This window comes from Phascolarctos cinereus, unplaced genomic scaffold (assembly GCF_003287225.1).
Source record: "Phascolarctos cinereus isolate Bilbo 61053 unplaced genomic scaffold, phaCin_HiC Scaffold_9;HRSCAF=440, whole genome shotgun sequence".
NCBI classification, from domain to species: domain Eukaryota; kingdom Metazoa; phylum Chordata; class Mammalia; order Diprotodontia; family Phascolarctidae; genus Phascolarctos; species Phascolarctos cinereus.
The window spans coordinates 125,579,971-125,599,356 of record NW_027556402.1 but is presented as its reverse complement, the minus strand read 5'-3'; the positions used below and the strand labels follow the sequence as shown (position 1 = coordinate 125,599,356).

Here is a 19,386-nt window from a genome sequence, read left to right as displayed (position 1 = left end):
ATTTAATGTGTTCTTGGTTACTCAGTTCATCATGGTGAACATCAATTATTCACTTATCTATTCATTCATTCTTTCATTCAACAAATCAATTAATTAATCAACAATAATTTATTAAGCATTTATTATGTGAAGCTCTCCAGATACAAATACAGCAGAGTCTTTATCTTCAAGGCATTTTCCTTCCACTACATTTTTTTAAGTGTGTAGTATATGCAAGGAAATATGTTAGGTGCTGAGGAGTATACTAAAATAAATAAGACATAGATATATATACGAAGGGTGTCATAATTCTTATAGTCACAGACATGAGGTTTTAATATAGGTATAAGGTGCATTAAGCTAACTGTAAAGTTGCATCCATACCTATATGAGTCAAGTTGAAGTTCTTTGAGTGAAACAAAAGGCACAGACAGTGATTGATTTGAACAGAAAACCCACGTTTACTGCCTCTAATCCCATGAAAAGGCTTTGTTACTAATTGTATGGGTGGTTCCAAGCCAGGGTCCAGAAGTGGAGGTAGAACTGGGTGCTTGAGACAGCATTGCTCTTGGTAGGGAGGAAATATTTCTCTCTCTCTCTCTTTCTCTCTTTCTCCTTTTCCCCAACCAAGTTGATTTGAAGCAGACATGTTTAAGCAGTAGAAAACATTACATTCAGGAGGGAGTAGAAACACATACTCTAGATAGATACATATGGAGTGACAATCACCCAAGGAATTAAGCAGCCTCATGGACCATGATCTCTGGAAGCAAAAAAAAGAGAGTTATCTATGGACTACTAGGGGAGATAACGTTGGTATTTAAGGAGGAGGCTGTAGAGAGTAATTACAGAGCAGAGAAATTACTTTCAGAATTTGCAGTGCCAGAAATGTAAGTTGCTTTGACATGAATGGTCCTTACCTGTGTGTCTCAAAACCATTGTAATGAAAGTTATGTACCTCTTCCTACAGTATGTTGTGTGTGCATTTGTGGACAGACCAGGCCCCATGTTTGGTAGCTGCTTTTTACTATGCCGCCTTAGTTAATGCCTTTTTACAAGATGAAAGTGTGTCTACTGGCCAACTGTTAATGGCAAGCACACCAGTGGCAGGTCATTAAGTATAGTTTTAGGTGTAAGTATTTGCAGGGTACCTTTTGAACCTGGGAGAAACAGTTACCTTCTGGGGGATTGCATCTTTCAGGGAGAATAGAATAATGTTCTTAGTTGCTACTGAGGTGGATAGGGCTATTGCTTTTATCTTTGGCTTTTTACTTCTCCTGCATACCTCGTCAGCTGTCACTTCTCAGTTACTTCCTTTGTTCCTAATCCATTTGATATAATATAAGAAGAAAGGGATTTTCCAGGGGAAATTAAATAACTCAAATATTTTAAAAATCTTGATTTTTAGCTCTAATTCTAAGTAAGAAGACTTCATCTAGGGGAACAGTGGCCAAGAGACTGAATCATTTACCTGAAGTCATAAAGGTCATGGTAGAGCACCGGCCCTGGATTCAGGAGGTCCTGAGTTCAAATCCATCCTCAGACACATAACACTTGCTAGCTGTGTGACCCTGGGCAAGTCGCTTAACCCCCATTACCCCCCCCCAAAAAAAAGAAAAAGGTCATGGTAGAGCCAGAATAAAGAACTAATACTACTATTACTGATAGGAAATAGACTGGACCTGTGATTTAGTAGGAAGCCCTAATGAGGAAAGTCCATCACCACTTTCTTGGCAATCCACAGTCTTGGAGAGTTGCTGAAGGCATTGAGATCCTCCATGTCTCTCATAGTGTAAAATGCCTGACCTCTGTTACGCCTTTGGTGTGTGTATTAGTGTGCTGGCAATCAAATATCCCTTTCAATTATTTCCAGGCTCTTGATTGTACTTTAGGTAATTACAGGTACCATTCATGTATTATTTTATACATATTATCTCATTTGAACTTTAAAACAACTTTGCAGGTATAATCATTGTTTATAAATGAGGAAATTAAACTCTGTAGAGGGTTAGTGGCATACACCTGGTCATACATCTAGTTTCAGAGGCTGGATTTGATAGCTTTCCTGATCCCAAGTTTAATTCATCTACTAGGAAATACTTAGTTTCCTTGAGGTTTCCAGAAGACTGACTGCTTACACCCATCATGTGACCCTCTTTAAGAATTTTAATTCTTCAGAGACTATGGCATTCCATGATTCATGGCTGTATAAATGTCACCAGAAGAGTACTGAGGTTAAAATAATGACCTTTTGTTTCACAGAAAAGCTTGGGGTCATTAAAACTCCTGCAGAATTTTCCAAAGGCAGCACAACCCACTCTCTTCCTTCTGTTGAATTCTGGACTTGACATTGTACCTGGGCAGTGTGTCTGAGATTCAGGTATCAGTGAACCAAGTCTATGGGTTGTCAATCTAGATGTATTTAATAAACTGGACAATTAGGAGTCTTCATCCAGTTATTATCTGCTCCCTGACCCTCCCTCCCCACCTCCCCAGCACGGATAATTAGTTTTAACACTTTGGAGTGATTGTTAATGTAATATAGGAGGCTTTGCAACATTCAAGGCTTTGATGTAATCAGGTGAAATGGTTCATAAGTAAGATCACCTGAAGAATCTCACCATTTTTAAGGAACTCCTGTTCCACATGGACCCTATACTAGACTGGTAGATAAGTGGACTTTTTTTTTTTTTTTGGTGTTATTCAGTTGTTTCAGTAATAGGTGACTCTTTGTGACTCCATTTGGGGTTTGCTATTTCCTTTTCCAGTCATTTTACAGATGAGGAAACTGAGGCAAACAGGGTTAAATGACTTGCCCAGTGTCACACAACTAGTAAGTTTCTCAGGCCAGATTTGAAATCAGGTCCTTTTGACTCCAGTGCTGGCACTCTATCCATTGCTCCACCTAAACTTTCCTAAGTGGGCTTTTATTGCATCATAAATTAAATACATGTTTACATATTTAAGAGTCCAGCAACTAATCCCTTTATTTTTTTTCTCTCTGCTCATATTCTACATTCCTGTGACTCAGTTTTGACTTTTCTACAGTTGTTGAAATATGTATGTTATAATTAGAGTTGAAATTTGGACACAATATGATAATAATTAAGATAATATCTGTGATCTCAAAGTAAATATTCACTAGTGATACAGGTCATCCTCAGTGCCTTTCCTCCATATACTCCTGTAACTTCACCTCAGGAAGTCCACCCAATATGTTCATCACCAGTGGACTGGCCACTTACTGATAAAATTTTTAACCATGGCAACCTATGAAATAGAAAAAAAATGTTACAGAAATATGTGCATAGCCACAAAGGAATTCCCATATTTATTTTCAAAGGACAATTGAGCTCTTGTATGACTTTTTTAGTGTCAGGTGATTTGAGGTCTAATGGTAATTCCCTCTGGGAATGGTCAGAAGACTTTTCATCGATAATAAGTGCACTCTCCTTTCCACTTCAGAATGCAGGAATGAAAAGATTTTACTAAACTACAGTTGGCAAATTCTTAGCAACTCCTAATAAGGCATGAGGGTATATTTTCAGGCACTCACATCCTCACACCATTTAAGTTATTTTCCCTTCTGCAGACTTCAGCTTTTTCCAGACTGCTTTTATTAGGATTTACATATGGCATAGTTTGGAAACAATTTTAAACAACAACAGGAAACCAAGGTTGTTTGTGCCCTGACAATGTAACACATATATTTTACAGACTGTCCAGAGAAGTCATGATTTATGTGTCTCAGTGACTAATTGGCAAAAATACCTAAGTACCACTCAGTGATATTTGGCAAAAGCAAAGCAAAGCAAAACAACAAAACAAAACTTGCTCTCTGTAGAAAATACTCTCAATCCTGGAGGTCCTCTCCACCCCCAGAATACTTATATTATCTTGTCAGTGTAAAATCCAAGGATTTATAAATCATTTTTCATCCAGCAAACATATATTTCTAATTTTAGGACACTACTAAAACAAATGATTTGGTATGTTTCATAGCTTTTGTATTTAGAAATTAGCACTAGGGGATACAGTCAAGATATGACGTCAAGACGATTGAGTTCAAATTCCGTCTTTAAACACTTAATACTTGTGTGACCGTAGGCAAGTTATGTAGCCTCTCTAAGACTCAGTTTGCTCATTGCAAAATGGGGATAATAACAGCACCTAACTCATAGGGCTATTAATGAGGATCCAATGAGATCATGTATGTAATATGTTTTGCACAATGCAAATAATAGGTATTATTACTTTTGTGAGAGACAGTGTGAATAAGTCAATAGAGAGCTGAACTCAGAGACAGAAAGACCTAGGTCTCTTAATACTTTCAGTAACTCTCTAAAACCATAGATTGCCAAGAGGGTGGACTTGCATTTGTAGAGGGACTTTCTTCATTAGGGATTTCCCTATACTAAAGCACAGGTCCAGTCCCTATCCTAGTAGTAGTAGTAGTAATAGTAGTAGTAGTTCTTTGTTCTGGCCCTACCATGATCTTTGTGGCCTTAGATAAATGATTCAATCTCTCTCATCTGTAAAACTACATGAAATGATTACAGGGTCCCTGCCAGTTCTACAGTTCTGTGATACAAATTGTCTCAGTAGTATTTTTAATTCATAAGATTTCATAACTGGAAAGGGTCCAATCCATAGCTGAATATGAGTTCTTCCCATAATATACCTGACAAGTTGGGGAGAATCCAGCCTTTGCTTAAAGACTTGAAGTTTTCAATGAGCTGGGCCACTTTTTGACAGCTCTGATTCTTACAGCAAGACTCAATTTGCCCCTTTACAACTTTTATCCCTTTCTACTAGTTCTGACCCCTGGGTCAGAGTAGAAAAAATCCAATCTCTCTTCAGCCTTGAGGATTGCTATCCTATCCCCTCTCAGTCTTCTCCAGTGATTTCACCATAACAACCATTAATATATTTGAGAATCTTCTAACACTTCACTTTGATGCTGATGGTTCTTTGTCTATGTGATAAGGGTACTGAGTAATTACTAATGTTAACTTACTATCTTGCTTAAATCTACTTCAAGTAAATTCGGTAGTTGACAGCTGATGTCATTTTAAAGAAGTTTATAAATATTAAGTCTCCATTAGATATTACATAAGGTGGAGTTCAATTAAAATCTTAAGGAGAGATGAAGAAGTTAAATTTCTATCTGTATCTATATTTTTATTTATTAAAGACCTTTCCTATGAAGAACATTGGAGGAACAGGACAGCATTGTTCTAACACATAGGAAAGTTGAACTTTCAGAAAACAAAATGCTCTCAGCTTGAGGCTATTTCTGAGGGTCTGTGGGCAGCTGACTCTCCAGAAGAAGGACATACCTGGCAACATTTTGGCAAGAGCTTCTCAGTCCCCTTGGCCATCCATACCTAATCTTACCTGGCACTGTAGTTTATACTCTCCTTATCTGTGATGCGTCCTTAGAGAACATAGACACTGTAATCTCTAAGACTGCTAATCTTACACTTTTGAATAGCAAAAAGGGTGAAGTGTGTCTTCTCTGTGCCCAGGTCTTTTCCTGATAATAAATTAAGTGTTTAATATATTGAATCAACTCCTTCAGACCCAAGAGTAAAGTGTGTAAATTAAGATTCTTCCTTCATATGCAGCACACTTGGTGGAAGAATTGGGTCAAATTTGTTTTGACTCAAGAGTGGCAAATCATTGGTAGATACTCTTTTACCAATAGGTTTTTTTTTTTTTTGGGAGGGGGCAGAGTTGCCTATATGGATTTTACCAATAGTTGGAACTGCTTGGGTTCAGTGATGCCTTGAGACTGCTATAATAATTTAATTAAAATTGAATATTTTGAAGAATAATATCGTGTATTAAAGACTTGAAGTTTTCAATGAGCTGGGCCACTTTTTGACAGCTCTGATTCTTACAGCAAGACTCAGTTTGCCCCTTTACAACTTTCATCCCTTTCTACTAGTTCTGACCCCTGGATCAGAGTAGAAAAAGTGCAATCTCTCTTCAGCCTTGAAGATTGCTATCCTATCCCCTCTCAGTCTTCTCCAGTGATTTCACCATAAAAACCACTAATATATTTGAGAATCTTCTAACACTTCATTTTGATGCTGATGCTTCATCATCTCTTCCTAAAGGGGAAAATGGGATTCATTCATTCCCATGCTCAATTCTACTTACTAGACACACATACTACTTCCTAATATGGCAGAAAAGATTCTGGATTTGGAGTCAAAGGACCTGATTTTGCTATCTCCTCACTTCCCTTCTCTGGGCCTTACTATCTTATCTAGAAGTTAAGGATGTCGGTATTAGATGATTTCCAAGATTTATTTATCTTATCTCTAGCTCTAAATCCTAAAATTCTCAATATATTTTGTTTCTTTTTCCCTTCCTTCCTTCCTTCCTTCCTTCCTTCCTTCCTTCCTTCCTTCCTTCCTTCCTTCCTTCCTTCCTTCCTTCTTTCCTTCCTCCCTTCCCTCTTTAATACAATCACATTATGTGGTGCTTTTATTGAGGGGGGAGGCAAGGTATTTGTTGTGCTCTGCTCTCTGAAATTATTTTATTTTCAATATTTGTCAGAAGGAATACACTATATTTCAACTATGAATAAACAATGTAAAGCTGTGCATAAATATTAGGGGTGCAGAAAAACATGTATAATTCTAAGCCAATTATGATACAGCCCATCCTAAAGGTAGTATGGTTTTGTAGTGGAAAGACAATTTGTCTTCTGGTTAGGAAAGCTGAATATAAGTCCCAGCCCTCTCACTCACACTTGTTAGCTGTTCGAATGTGGGTAAGGTAAATTCAGCCTTTCTGAACTTCAGTGACCTATCTATAAAATAGGCGTTATAGTTCCTACTCAATGTAGGTCAGAGCTGCTGTGAATAAAGTGATTTGCAAACTTTAAGGCACTTTCAAAACTAGCTACTTCCATCATCAATCAGACCCTGTCTAGAAAACGGTGTCTGGACAGTTCTTACCTCTATAAATAAAGAATTCCTTTAAAAAGAATTAAAAAGAGAGAGGCAAACATAATTAGAAGTTCAGAAAGTGAAAGGTTAAAGGAAATGACGTTATTGAACCTGAAGAATGGATACTGAGGGACAATTTAAAAACCATCTTTGAGTTTATTTAGAGTTATTGCACAGATAATGATGAGCAGCTGTTCCCCACCTCCACTGAGAACTAAAAGAAATGAGGAAATGGGCTGGATTACTGCATGCTAAATTGAGTTTATCCATAAAAAGCTTCCTGACCATCAGGGTCATTAAACATGTGAACGGGCTCCTTGAGGAGGTTAGAAGACCTTACTCTTTGGAAGTTTTAAAAAATTAGATTAAAAGACAGTTGGAGGATGGACGTTCTTAGAGGCAAGGAAATAGCTTCTGGGGCAGCTAGGTGGCGCAGTGAATAAAGCACTGGCACTGAAATCAGGAGGACCTGAGTTCAAATGAGGCCTCAGATCAAACACTTGACACTAACTAGGTGTGTGACCCTGGGCAAGTCACTTAACCCCAATTGCCTAAAAAAAAAAAGACTGACTTCTATGATTTATGATACAAGGCTTAAAAGTTTATAGAAGAGGCAGCTTGGCCTGGTAGTTAGAGTGCTGTACTTAAAATTAACAAGACCTCGTTCTGAATCCTGCTTCTGACATTTCTTAGCTGTGTGATCTTGGGGAAGTCACTTCAACTTTCTCAAGCCTCAGTTTCTTCATTTATCAAAAGGGAATAATAGGTGTAGTACCAACCTGAAAGGGGTTATTATATGGCTCAAGTAGGATAATGTATATATAGTTCTTTGCAAACCTTAAAGTGCTACATATGATGTGAGCTTTCTACCATAAGCTAAAATGAACATTCAGGCCATCTAAAGTACTTTCCATTTCAGCGAGTATTTAAACTTCCTTCCCCCTAGGCACTTAATGTATGGTTGTGCTCCTTGGGATAATGTTATTTTGGCTAATTATGTTACCAATATGCATAATCCAAAGTCATTTTTTATCACATGGGTAATTAATCAGTATTTTTTTTCCATAGGTTAATTTCACAGTTTGTAAATTATTAAAGGTGATTAAAGGATTTCACAACTTATGAAAAGTTCAATGTGAGTGATGGAACTCTTGTAAAATTATCTCTAGGCTAAATTATGAGAAAGTAGATATTCATGCCTTTCTTTCATTTTATTTGATCTTTTAGACTGTTTTCAGGCATTGAGGAAGTGATTTGTCTGCCATTTATACTGATTATCTTAGTGTAGAATAATAATAATGATTATTCCTTTCCCTGCTACCAGTTTTCTTTTAATTTCACAGAAATATATTATTCATGTGAGTGACCTTACATAAGTTAATTAGAGCTGTAACTAGCAATTATTATTATTTTTTTACCTAGGGCAGCACAAACTGGGCCTGTGGAAAAGATCATGTAACACGTCCTCAAATTATATTTTTAAAGATGAGATGCCAGCTCCTCACCGCCCCCCCCACCTTTTGTTTAGAGATCCTAGGACACCTGAGGCTTCTGTTGGAAAGGGGAATAATTAGTTAGGGCTGATCTGTTAGTTTCTTATTTTAGCTCATTTTCCCCGAGTTAAGTAGTTGCCACTAAACTTTCTTGTTTCTACATTCTAAGATAAAGCCCCTGTTGTCAAACCCTAGTAATATTGCTGCAGCTGACTTATGACTGAGTAATGATGCATGACAATAAAGACGTAGAGAGTTAGGAATTTGGCCAAAGTCCTTTAATAATAACCAACCTGACCTTGAATTAATTAATGTGTAGCTACAACTTAAATGATAGAAATTTATGAAATAATTATGCATGTAAATGCTTCTAAAATGCAATTACATGTATTCTCCATTTGTATGATAATATGTATGTGAGCCATTATTAATCCAGGTAGTCAAAGAATGATCGACTAGAATTTTCAGGTCATGGATTTTCAGCTGCAAGGGCTCTTAGAGTCCTATCTATTCCAGTCCCCTCATTTTATAGATGAAGAAACTGAGGCTCAAGTACGTGAAAGGCAAGATTTGGACCCAGGCCTTCTTATTCCAGTCAGTGGGTTTCCTTTTGTGTTACACTGTTGTCCTTGACTGTTTAGAATTCAAAAATATCTTTACAAAGTCCTGAAATACAAAGTGCTCATAATTTTTATTATACCATATTCCAGCTCGAGCTTACTTAGCAGGAGTATTATAGCAGTTCTTTCATAACATATGATCATAAAATACTCAATTTAGAGATGTAAGCAACCTCAATTCAATTACCTTATTTTTACAGATGGGGAAACTGAGTTCCAGAGAGGTTAAGTGCCTAGAACACTCTTCTTTATCCTGCATTCTAGTATTTTTTATTTTGCACTTTCATCACTAGCTCACATATCAACTCTATATTTACATAACTGGATACACAAGTAGAAGATAGCTATCATGTTAAAAAAAAAGAAAGGTAACTTTGCTATCTCTAGATTGATCAAAATACGAAGATAATAAGGGCACAGTAGATGGATCCCTGAAAGTCAAATAAAATGTGCCTTTTCGGGGCTTTCGTTTACATTTTATATAAGTTTGTTATAATGTGTGCTGAACTTCTGGTTTTTTATAATTATGAACCATTTGAGTACTACAATTAGGCAGTTCAGCCAGACGAAATTAAATGAACACATCATATCTATGCTAATAGCTTCTCCCAAAGGTAATCTTCTAACTTAATTGTGAATGATATTTTACTAATTTAAAACATGTGCTAGATTGACTAATCTCTGTATTTAGACTGGGATATGGGCTTCCAGGATGCTCTTTCTTTTCTTTTCTTTCTTTTTTTTTGAGTTTGTAGTTTAAGTTGTTAACTTATGTTTCTTTCACATTTGATCCAGACCAGCTTTTATTTCAATAAATCCAAAATGTACAATTTGCAAAAGAATTGAAATGAAATTGATGAGAAAGTATATCTTTAACTCCAACACAGATTTTCCTCTGGGGAAAAAAAGTTATATTGCTTTTCTCTTATTTATTTTTAAAATGGGCAGTGTGTCCTTTAATGCTGCCCTAGTATGTAGTCTATTTTTATAATTTTTTTATGCTGTTTTTAAAAACATCATTCATTTCCAAATTCCACCCCCTCCCCAGCTGACCTCTTTCTGGTAACAAATAGTAATAAATGATATTTATCTAATACTTTAAAGTTTTCAAAGACCTTTACACATGTTGTCTCATTTGAGCCTAACAACAGTTTTGTGAGGTAGGTTATATAGCTTGTTGTTATTACCATCATAAAGATGAAGAGACTGAAACTTAGAGGAGTTAAATGTTTTGCTTACAGTCACACAGCTAATGAGAGTCTAAGGCATATCTGTGCTTATGTGTTCACTCACATTGCAGTATTCTTTTCCATTGGTTTTCTCCTTCTTTACAGGGAAATATGTATTGTCTCAATGGCACTATGGAGTACCACTTTGCCATTGAATAGCCAGTATACCTTTCTAGGCAATTCTGAGGTCATAAGCAGGATTTGAACCCAGGCCTTCCTGAAAATGCTCTATCTGCTATGCTCTGCTGCCTTCCTGTATAACAAAGAAGCACCATTAAGCAAAACAAATATGTATTGACAGAATATTATATGCATCTTTCCAGACCTTTATCCCACTTATCTATTGAGAGGAGGTAGATGTTTCATTATCAGTCCTTTGGAGTCCAGATCGACTCCTTTGTTTTGGTTTGATCTAAGTATAATGTCATTTGCTTTTTTCCCCTTTATATTATTTGCATTATCAGATAAATTATTATCTTGTTTCCACTTACTCCTTTCTGCATTAGTTCTTATGCATCTTTCTGTTTCTCTGAAAGCTTGTGCCATAGTATTCTTGTTTGCTAAAGGATTTTTATATCCATCACAATATCTCACTGTATTTTCCAGAACATTGGAGTGAAGGGAAGTGGATTTGGAGTCAGTTTGAGTTTATATTTATTACAACAAAGAAAAGTACGTAAGAAAATAGAATAATAAAACCTCCTAGAATGCACATAAGAATATAATTTGCTTCTGGGGAATATTTCCAGTTTCCAGGTTCTCTGGCTCCCCATCCAGTGTTTCTGCCACATTTTAAGACCAAAGCAATAATTTTTAATGTTTTTCTTTTTCTACCAGACTGAAATATAGTATATGAGAGAATACCTATAAGCATTGGTTTTCAAATCATTCAACAAACTGGATTAAATAAACTTAGACAAGGCACAAAAGGAAACATTGAACCCAAAGGTATCTGTGAAGCTGCTACGCTATGACATACAGGCCTGCCTCATTATCCATTAAATCACCATGAAGAATTTTGGAATGAATTGATAATTTAATAGATTACTCAAAAGGTTGCAATTATGGAATTTTAATCCCCCTTTTGCTTATAGCACCATTTTTTTTTGGTCTGATTGTCCCAGGACAGATAGACAGATAGAGTTGCTGTCAAAGCTCCTTCCTTATCTTTGTCCAGCCCATGACTCAGTTGGCAGAAACAGGATGGAATTATACCTGTTGGTGTTGTCAGAATCCACCTATGTGATTGTGTTGAGATTCACCTCAAGGACCTGAACCCATATAGTAACATTGTCTTCATTTATGGATGTAGATAGGGGGCACTTATGATAACTTATTTTATGGAATTTTATTTCCTATGTTCCTGAACAATTTGAAAATATAGATTCATAGTCAGAAGACCTGAGAGTGAATCTTGGTTCTGTTGTTGATCAGTTTGTGACCCTAGGGAAGTCATTTAACCTTGCTTGGCCTCCTTAATTTGTTCTTGATGTTCCATCATTTCAGTTACGTCTGACTCTTCATAACCCATTTGGGGCTTTCCTGGCAAAGATCCATTTCCTTCTCCAGCTCATTTTACAGATGAGAAAACTGAGGCAAATAGGGTTAAGTGACTAACCCAGGGTCACACAACTAGCAAGTGTCTGAGGCCAGATTTAAATTCACGAAGATGAATCTTCCTGATTCCAGCTCCAGCATTTTATCCACTGAGCTGCCTAACTACCCAGTTTCCTCCTCTCTGAAATGGAGTTTGTATTATGTGGCCTCTGGCATTCTTTCCAGCTTAAAAGCTGAGATCCATCAATATTTTTTAGCCCAATTTCCTCAAGAAATCTCTTCCCATTTATTGCAGAATACAAGTATGGAAGTAATGGTATGTAAGCAGACAAAAAGGTTTGAAAGTTAATGTATTAAAGAATTTTCAAAATTTTAAAGAACTATATAAATATATGATTATGTGTTATGGAAAATTACAGATGGATTGTGTTTATTAAAAATGACATTAATATTAACTAACATTTATAGTGCTTCACAGTTTGCAAAAGTGCTTTCAATTGCAGCGACCCTCTGAGGTTAATAGAATACAAGCATTATTACCCCATCTCCATTCTCCTGATGGAGAAACAAAAGTCTAGGAAGTAGTATTGGACATTTTTATAAAATAGTGACCTCAAAAAAGCCTTTGTGCTACCTAAGCTTTGTTTATTTGTCCACCAAGTAAACAATGCTAAAATAAAGGGCAAGAGCCATTTTTTTTTTTCCTGAGTATTTTCTTTCTGTCTCTCTTTCCCGCAGCACGGAAAAGGATATGCTAGTCAATTCTACAGGACTTACCTGACGCAGCATGATTTGCACAAAAAGTGAACCAACAAAAGCATCAACTTTTCAACTTCATTATCTTGGCCATCCAGTTCTGTGTAACTGAGAATTCGATTGCTGTTGGAGTCACCAGGGCCCACAATCAGACCGAATTGCTCTCAGCAGGCCTGAGAAATGAGTTGAAATGTGCAGAATTGTAGAACCTTCAGAGGCAACTGACCTTGCTTCTCTGATCAGTGTGTGCCTGTTTACAGCACTATATATCTTTCTCTCTCCAAAATGTCACTGAGCCCTCTAGATGTTTATATTCACCACAAGAAGCCAATCGTACAAGATAAAGGAAATTTGTGCATTATAAATGCAATATCACTGTTTTAAACTTGACTGTTTTATATTATTTTTGTGTGATCAAGTGTTCCCCCCAAACTATTCCAACTTTACAAGAGAGATTGTGATCATGTTCTTTTCACCTGTGGGTCATCGAAATGTTGTTCCTCCGAAGACCCATAAAATATCAAAGACATTCTCTGTAGTTTATACACCGTGTTGCAAAGTGTTTACTGTAATATTTCAAAGCTTCTAAATAAATATAAAATATATATATTATATTATATTATATATAATTTTCCTGAAAATGTGGTACAATTTAGTTGGTTTTTAAATGGATTCATAGAGTTCACAGCATACACTCAAGTAAAAAGGTAATTCAGGGTCCCAAAGCTAACCTTACTAAGATAAAAACCATCTGTAATGGCATTTCCCCAGTTTTCATAATCTTGATCAATCCTGTTTTTTCTTGTTTTTTTTTTAAACTCTAAGCAACAAAATTTTGTCTAAAACTTGTACTGAATTTTCAATGCCAAAGACACAGCTGTCAACGTTACCAGGCTGAACACTGACTATGTTGTCAAAGGATTGAACATTTACATTCTTTTGCTCCTATTTCTATGGTGTTTAATTTAGGATCATGTAGAATTTTGTATAAGGGAATCTATAAATTCACCTGTATATGTTGTTAAAAATGGAAACTAAAACAAAAAAAAATTGGGTGTCTGTACATTTTGCGATGTAAAATATGTAGCTGAAAAATACTATTTTAAGAAACTCTTCCCAAATCATATAAGTCACACAGACCTTTATTTTACAAAGCTTTGTGGAAACCTAACTATATATAGAAAGTAAACTTTATAAATCTCTTTATGTGACAGATAGAGAGATATATAAATATTATTTTGTCCTGACAAAACAGCAAATAAGTTAGGAAGACTTCCATTAAAATTAATACGTATGGAATTATGGACATGGTTCATTAAAAATTCACTTGTAGTTTAAATGTATTTGGAATGTTTTATTAATGAGATTAATGAGAAAAGTCTTCATGAAACCAAGCCTTGCAAAGTAAAGCTTGCCTTACTTTTATGTCATCAGAGTTAATGATTAAATTTAGTGAGATTCATTTCCCTCTGTTTTACATATTTTATTGTTGTTTTCCTATGGCTGTTTATTATGTGTTAAAACACATTATAAAAAGTGTCTGTGTTATCAGCAGATATGTTTAGAAAAGCAATTAATGGAGAGAGAAATTAGTTTTATTAGTCTGTGAGATAATCTTCAAGGAAAGATAGAAGCCTCACTCCTCACCTCTAGCCTTTAACTTCCTGTGCCCATGCGGAATTTTAGAAATGCTTTGAAAATATTTATCTTTAAATTTAGCTGGCCCTGTATCTGGTATTTTGGCTAATAGTCCTACTTTAATGGGGAGTTGTAAACAATTAAAACAATTAACTGGTCTCTCCCACATTTGATTTATGTAATTCAAAGAATAATATTTCTTGCCCGTCACTATTGTAACTCACCAATATTTCCACAGACTCTGTGCATGTACATGTGTTGTATGTGTACGCATAGGCAGAGATCAGACATTTAGAGACAAACTGATTATGAACACTATGTATTTCAGAATAATTACCATATATTGCAAAGTCTTTTGGGGACCTATTTTAGGTAGTCCTAAAACCATGTGTAAAATTATTCTCCTGCCCTGAAAGCTCAGAAATGAATAAGTGATTTGGATGCCTATGATAGTACTGTATTTATTTAGGCTTAAGTAATGTGATGAGTCGTGTATCCTGTTAGTTTCCTAAAAGACACACTTTTATTAACGCTTGCACTCTATTTCATTTCTAGGAAGCTGCCCATATGCTGTCATGCATATAAGGAAAGCGTATGATATTCCTTGTTGAAAATTTCTACTTTACTTTCAGGCCTTCCATGCATTAGGATCATTTTACCTTCATGGGGGGAAAAAAAAGCACAAATCTTTTTTCTTTATTACAAGTCCGTTAAATTAGATTTTATCTCTTTTTTATTTACTCAATACACCTACTCCATGTAATTTGAAAGGAATCAGAAATCACTTTTTTAATTATTTGACCCTCTGCATGAACAAATGTATTGTCTCCTGGGCCTAAGTCTGTGTAATATCTATTTATATTTTATTTATTTATCTTAATTGATGCCTTAGGGATTTTATTCTCTTAGGTTGGACCTTAGTAATTGAATTCTGCCATGAATCTTAAAAAAAAAGACTTCCAACAAATTATATAATAGAATTTCATGATTATAGAGATAAAATGACATAATTAGGCCTCTAATCAACTGCCTATTTAAAGAAAGCATGAGCTAGAAGTCATTGCAGTTCATAGAAAGTGAGGAGTAAAGTCAATTGGCTTCAAAGTTAGCAGTGAGCAGAAGGGAATTAAACTTAACTCATGAAAATTGAAGGGTTTTTGGTTGCTGTTTGTATTTCTTGAATCAATATACAGTGCATAGATAGATAGATAGATAGATATACATATGTGTGTACATATGTGTATAGTATATAAATACATATGTGTTATATTTAAATCTGGCTATCCCATTAATCAGATTATCTTCTTTCCAAATTCTCCCCTATATCCTCTAGCAATCAAATAAAAAATACACTCAAATAATTGAACAAAGTCTTCCATCAAATGAAACTTTCAGAAGGGAAATAGAAAAACAAAATCCATTTATTCATTTCACCTCCTCCTAGCTAACATGTATAGTCTTTAGAGCAGTAAGGAATCAACAGATTTTCCTGTGGAAATAATGTCTTAATGTTGCAAAAGTATGTCAAATGACAATATAAAAATATGTTTCATCCACTTGTAAACATTCTGATTTATTACTGGGAATCACATTGTGGAGACATTTTTAATTAAACACTGAGAATTTACACTGGAATTCTTTTACAGGCATATTGATAACAAATATACATATAAAATTGTATCCTCTTTCCTGGGGCATAGTGAGACAGTACATAGATATTGTTTGGTGATGATATTAAATGCAAAGCCTTTATGAATACGTATTCTAAGTGAAAAAAAAAATTGAGAATGGATTGATCTAGTAAATTGGAGCCTCCTGTCTCAAGTCTGAAGCTGACTTCTGAAGTTGTAGAGGGTAAAAAGACAAAAAAACAAAAAACCTTGTTGCTCCAATAAGGGAGGTAAAAACACTAGATCAGAGGACCAGGATTTAAATTCTAGCTTCGCCACTTTTTACCTGTGTAATTTTTGGCAAAGCCACTTCACTTCACTGAGCCTCCAATTTTTCATTTTCAAAATGAGTAGATTGGACTAGATGACCTTGTCAAAGGTCCCTTCTAGCTCTTGATCTAGGATCCTAACAACAAAAATCCCTTCTCTTTCTTATTGACTTTAACAGGGCTTTCCTGCATAGGCTTAATTCTCCTTTTAACTTCTGAAAAGTAAAAAAAAAAACGTATCAACAGGAATGAGATTTTCCTTTAAATTAACTAAGCACTCAAATATATTGTGTTATTTCTAATTATGACAAATTAGTCAGGTTCTTGACTGCTGATGACCATACAATAGTACATTTATTATCACTGTACATTATTCTATTGGATTTCCAGATGTGTTCTAAAAAACTGAATATCCCCACATGAGTGTCAATTTGATTATTTTAAGAGTATCATACATTGCTTTATTGGGTTCTTGAAATTTCAATGTATTTTTCAGTGATGAAGGCTTTGTACTTAACATCCTTGTTTTGTTTTCATTTTCCTTTCCAACATTAAAAAAAAACAAATTTAAAAAAAACATCATATTTGGACACCATGGAATAGACTATAAATTTTCATGTATTTAAGCTTTAGTCCTCTGATAGACAACAAAATTCATACATAGTAGATGATGAAGCTGTTAAGATATTTGTTTTTCTTTTACAACTTGGCAAAGATTTTAAACTCAAGCATTCTATGAGAATGCTGAAAGATGGGCGCCACTAGAGTATTGCAGGCAATAACATGACTAAAATCTTAATAATTTTAGTGTGCATGCATGACTTTCTAATCACTGTTCTTATTTTTTAAGTATTTGTAAATTTAGCAAAATGACTTTTATTTCTTAAGAGCTAGTCATATTCTAAGTTTGAAGTTTTATAGTCCAGATGTTTTTGAGTGATGTGCAAATACTGCATTGACAATGCAAAAAAAAATCCATTTCTTTCACATTTGACTCAAAAATTTCTGAATAAATAGAACTCAGACTTTCAACACATTAAAACAAAATTCACCCTTGAGCTGAAAGCAAGCAGGGAAATTGTCAGCTCTAAACACATTTTTGAGACAGTTATCTGTGAGTGAAAACAGGGTATTCTAATGAAAGATGAGTTTTAATTCTAACTATAGTGTTTGTTACTGTGAATGCTATAATACCTAAATAAAAATATGAGTGTAAATGTAATATATTATTTTATACTGCTGTATACATATATATGTAATAAATAAAAGTAGGATACATATTCTGCCATTCTTCCATGCATGGGTTTTCCACTGCCTCCTGTGGGGGCATTGAATAAAAACCAGTGGCAGGATATGGCCCAAAGATAAAATAAACAGACAACAAATAACTTTTCACTTAGTAATTTCAGCCTCAACATCATAGCCCTAGGGTGACATTGCCTCACAATGGAGTACTTTTGGAGAAGCACAACATAGGTGGTTCAAAACAACTTTACTTGTGATAATTTGAAGACTGGTCTGGGCGTTGTCTTCTGTGCTACCAGACACTCAAGCTTTAGAGCTCTTTCTCCATGCAATCTTTCCTTTTCATTCTATGCCTTTGTTCTGTATAGATATAAAAAGGGCACAGGGATATGAATACAAGTGCTTTCATTCAAAGTATATCTAAATACCAAAATCATGATCAAACAAACAAACAACTTTCTCTTATCCAGGTTTCTAGAAAGAAAAGCTTGCATATCTAATGCCAGTAGAAGTAGCTAGATGGGTTTGGGAGAGGGGAAACAATTCAACTAGAAAAATTTTTCTTCCCGAAATTTTGAAATCCTAGCTGCTGAAAACCTTTCTGAGGGAAGATGGAAAAAGACTGTGGAGGTCATAGAGAAGCTTGATTTATTCTGAACTGAAGGAATCATCCCCATCCTATTCACTATATAGTTCCACAAATTCCGAGTCCAGATCTGACACTTTAAATTCAGGAATGGAACTTTTTGTTATCAAGTGATAATAATCTTAGATTGAAAATGACTGCTGGCAATAAATTTTAAAGAGATTTAGGCTTTACAAATCTACATAAAAAGACAAAGATAACAATTTAATTCCTTCCACATTCCTGTGTTGTTTAGCTTACTGGCTTTCTTTAGCTCCCACACTATAGGTTCCAACTCTTATGGGTCTTGGAGTCATCAGTATTAGATCTTACTCTGACTAAATAAAATCCCCATAAGTCTGCCCCATAAGTTTTTCCTCCTCTGTTAGCATTCAGTAAAAATTCCCATTCACTAGCTGTTCAGCTAGGCAACTATGACAACAACAATAATAAAAATAATAGTAACTGACATTTACTTTGGAAATTACTTTACATATACCCTCTCACACTTGAATATTTAAAAATTCCATGAATTCATGAATATTGCTACTACCTTTATGAGTGCCAGGGTCCACCCCTCTGTTTCTTAGGGAGGGATGCTCATGAGTTACTTTGGCCAAAAGAAACTATTAGCTTATATAAACCTTCTTTTGAAAAACTTTCTAAAAACAGCTAGGCAGCTCCTCTTGTCATACACACACACATAATCAAAAGCTGTCTATCACTAACTATTTGTATGACCTTACTCAAGTCATTTAACTTTTCCAGCCTGTAAAATGAAGGGGTTGGACTTGATGGCCTCTGGATCTATGAGATTGTGATCCTATGACGCTTTCCAGCTTAGTTGTCCTTTCCAGAGTTTGTTTACTGCTGGCACAGCCATCAGACACCAATAGCCAACTACAAGTCAGTATGAAACGAAGGAACAGAACACTCAAGTAGGACTTGGACTCAGACCCCCCGAGGAGTTTTTTATAGGGAGTTTGTTGGTCTAAATGAACATCTAATTGGTAAATTTGTTTGTATAAGATGTATTTTGAGTATGGAACCTTTATATGTTTCATGTCTACATACTATTTCCCCTTCTAACAAACACTCTGTCACCCAACACACGGATGTGACTTTCCAGGGGAATTTGACATACAATCAATCCCTTTTCTTCTTCACTTTTACAAGGTGAAAGTTTCCACCCCATGGGGCTCAATACAACAAAATCTCAGGTAAGATAGATCAGATGAGTTGCCTCCACAAACTACAAATATTTGCAGCCACAAATTCAGAATACGTGAGAGGGGCAGTCCTATATTTAGAATCAATACACTAATGAGAACCGAAGGACTAAT

General features: G+C 35.3%; 1 protein-coding gene across 2 annotated transcripts in view; it reads left to right on the top strand.

Annotated features, from left to right (window-relative positions):
* Window positions 1-19,386, top strand: part of PCDH10 (protocadherin 10) — a 118,568-nt gene that overhangs the window by 41,499 nt on the left and 57,683 nt on the right. Inside the window, exon 5 of one of the 2 annotated variants that reach the window (XM_020976646.2) lies at window positions 12,579-17,454. The exons of the other annotated variant lie outside the window; for it this stretch is intronic. Within the exon in view, the coding sequence (XP_020832305.1) occupies window positions 12,579-12,598 (20 nt within the window). The 3' untranslated portion in view covers window positions 12,599-17,454. Of the gene's footprint in view, window positions 1-12,578; window positions 17,455-19,386 lie in introns of those variants that run through there. 2 annotated transcript variants of the gene reach the window in all.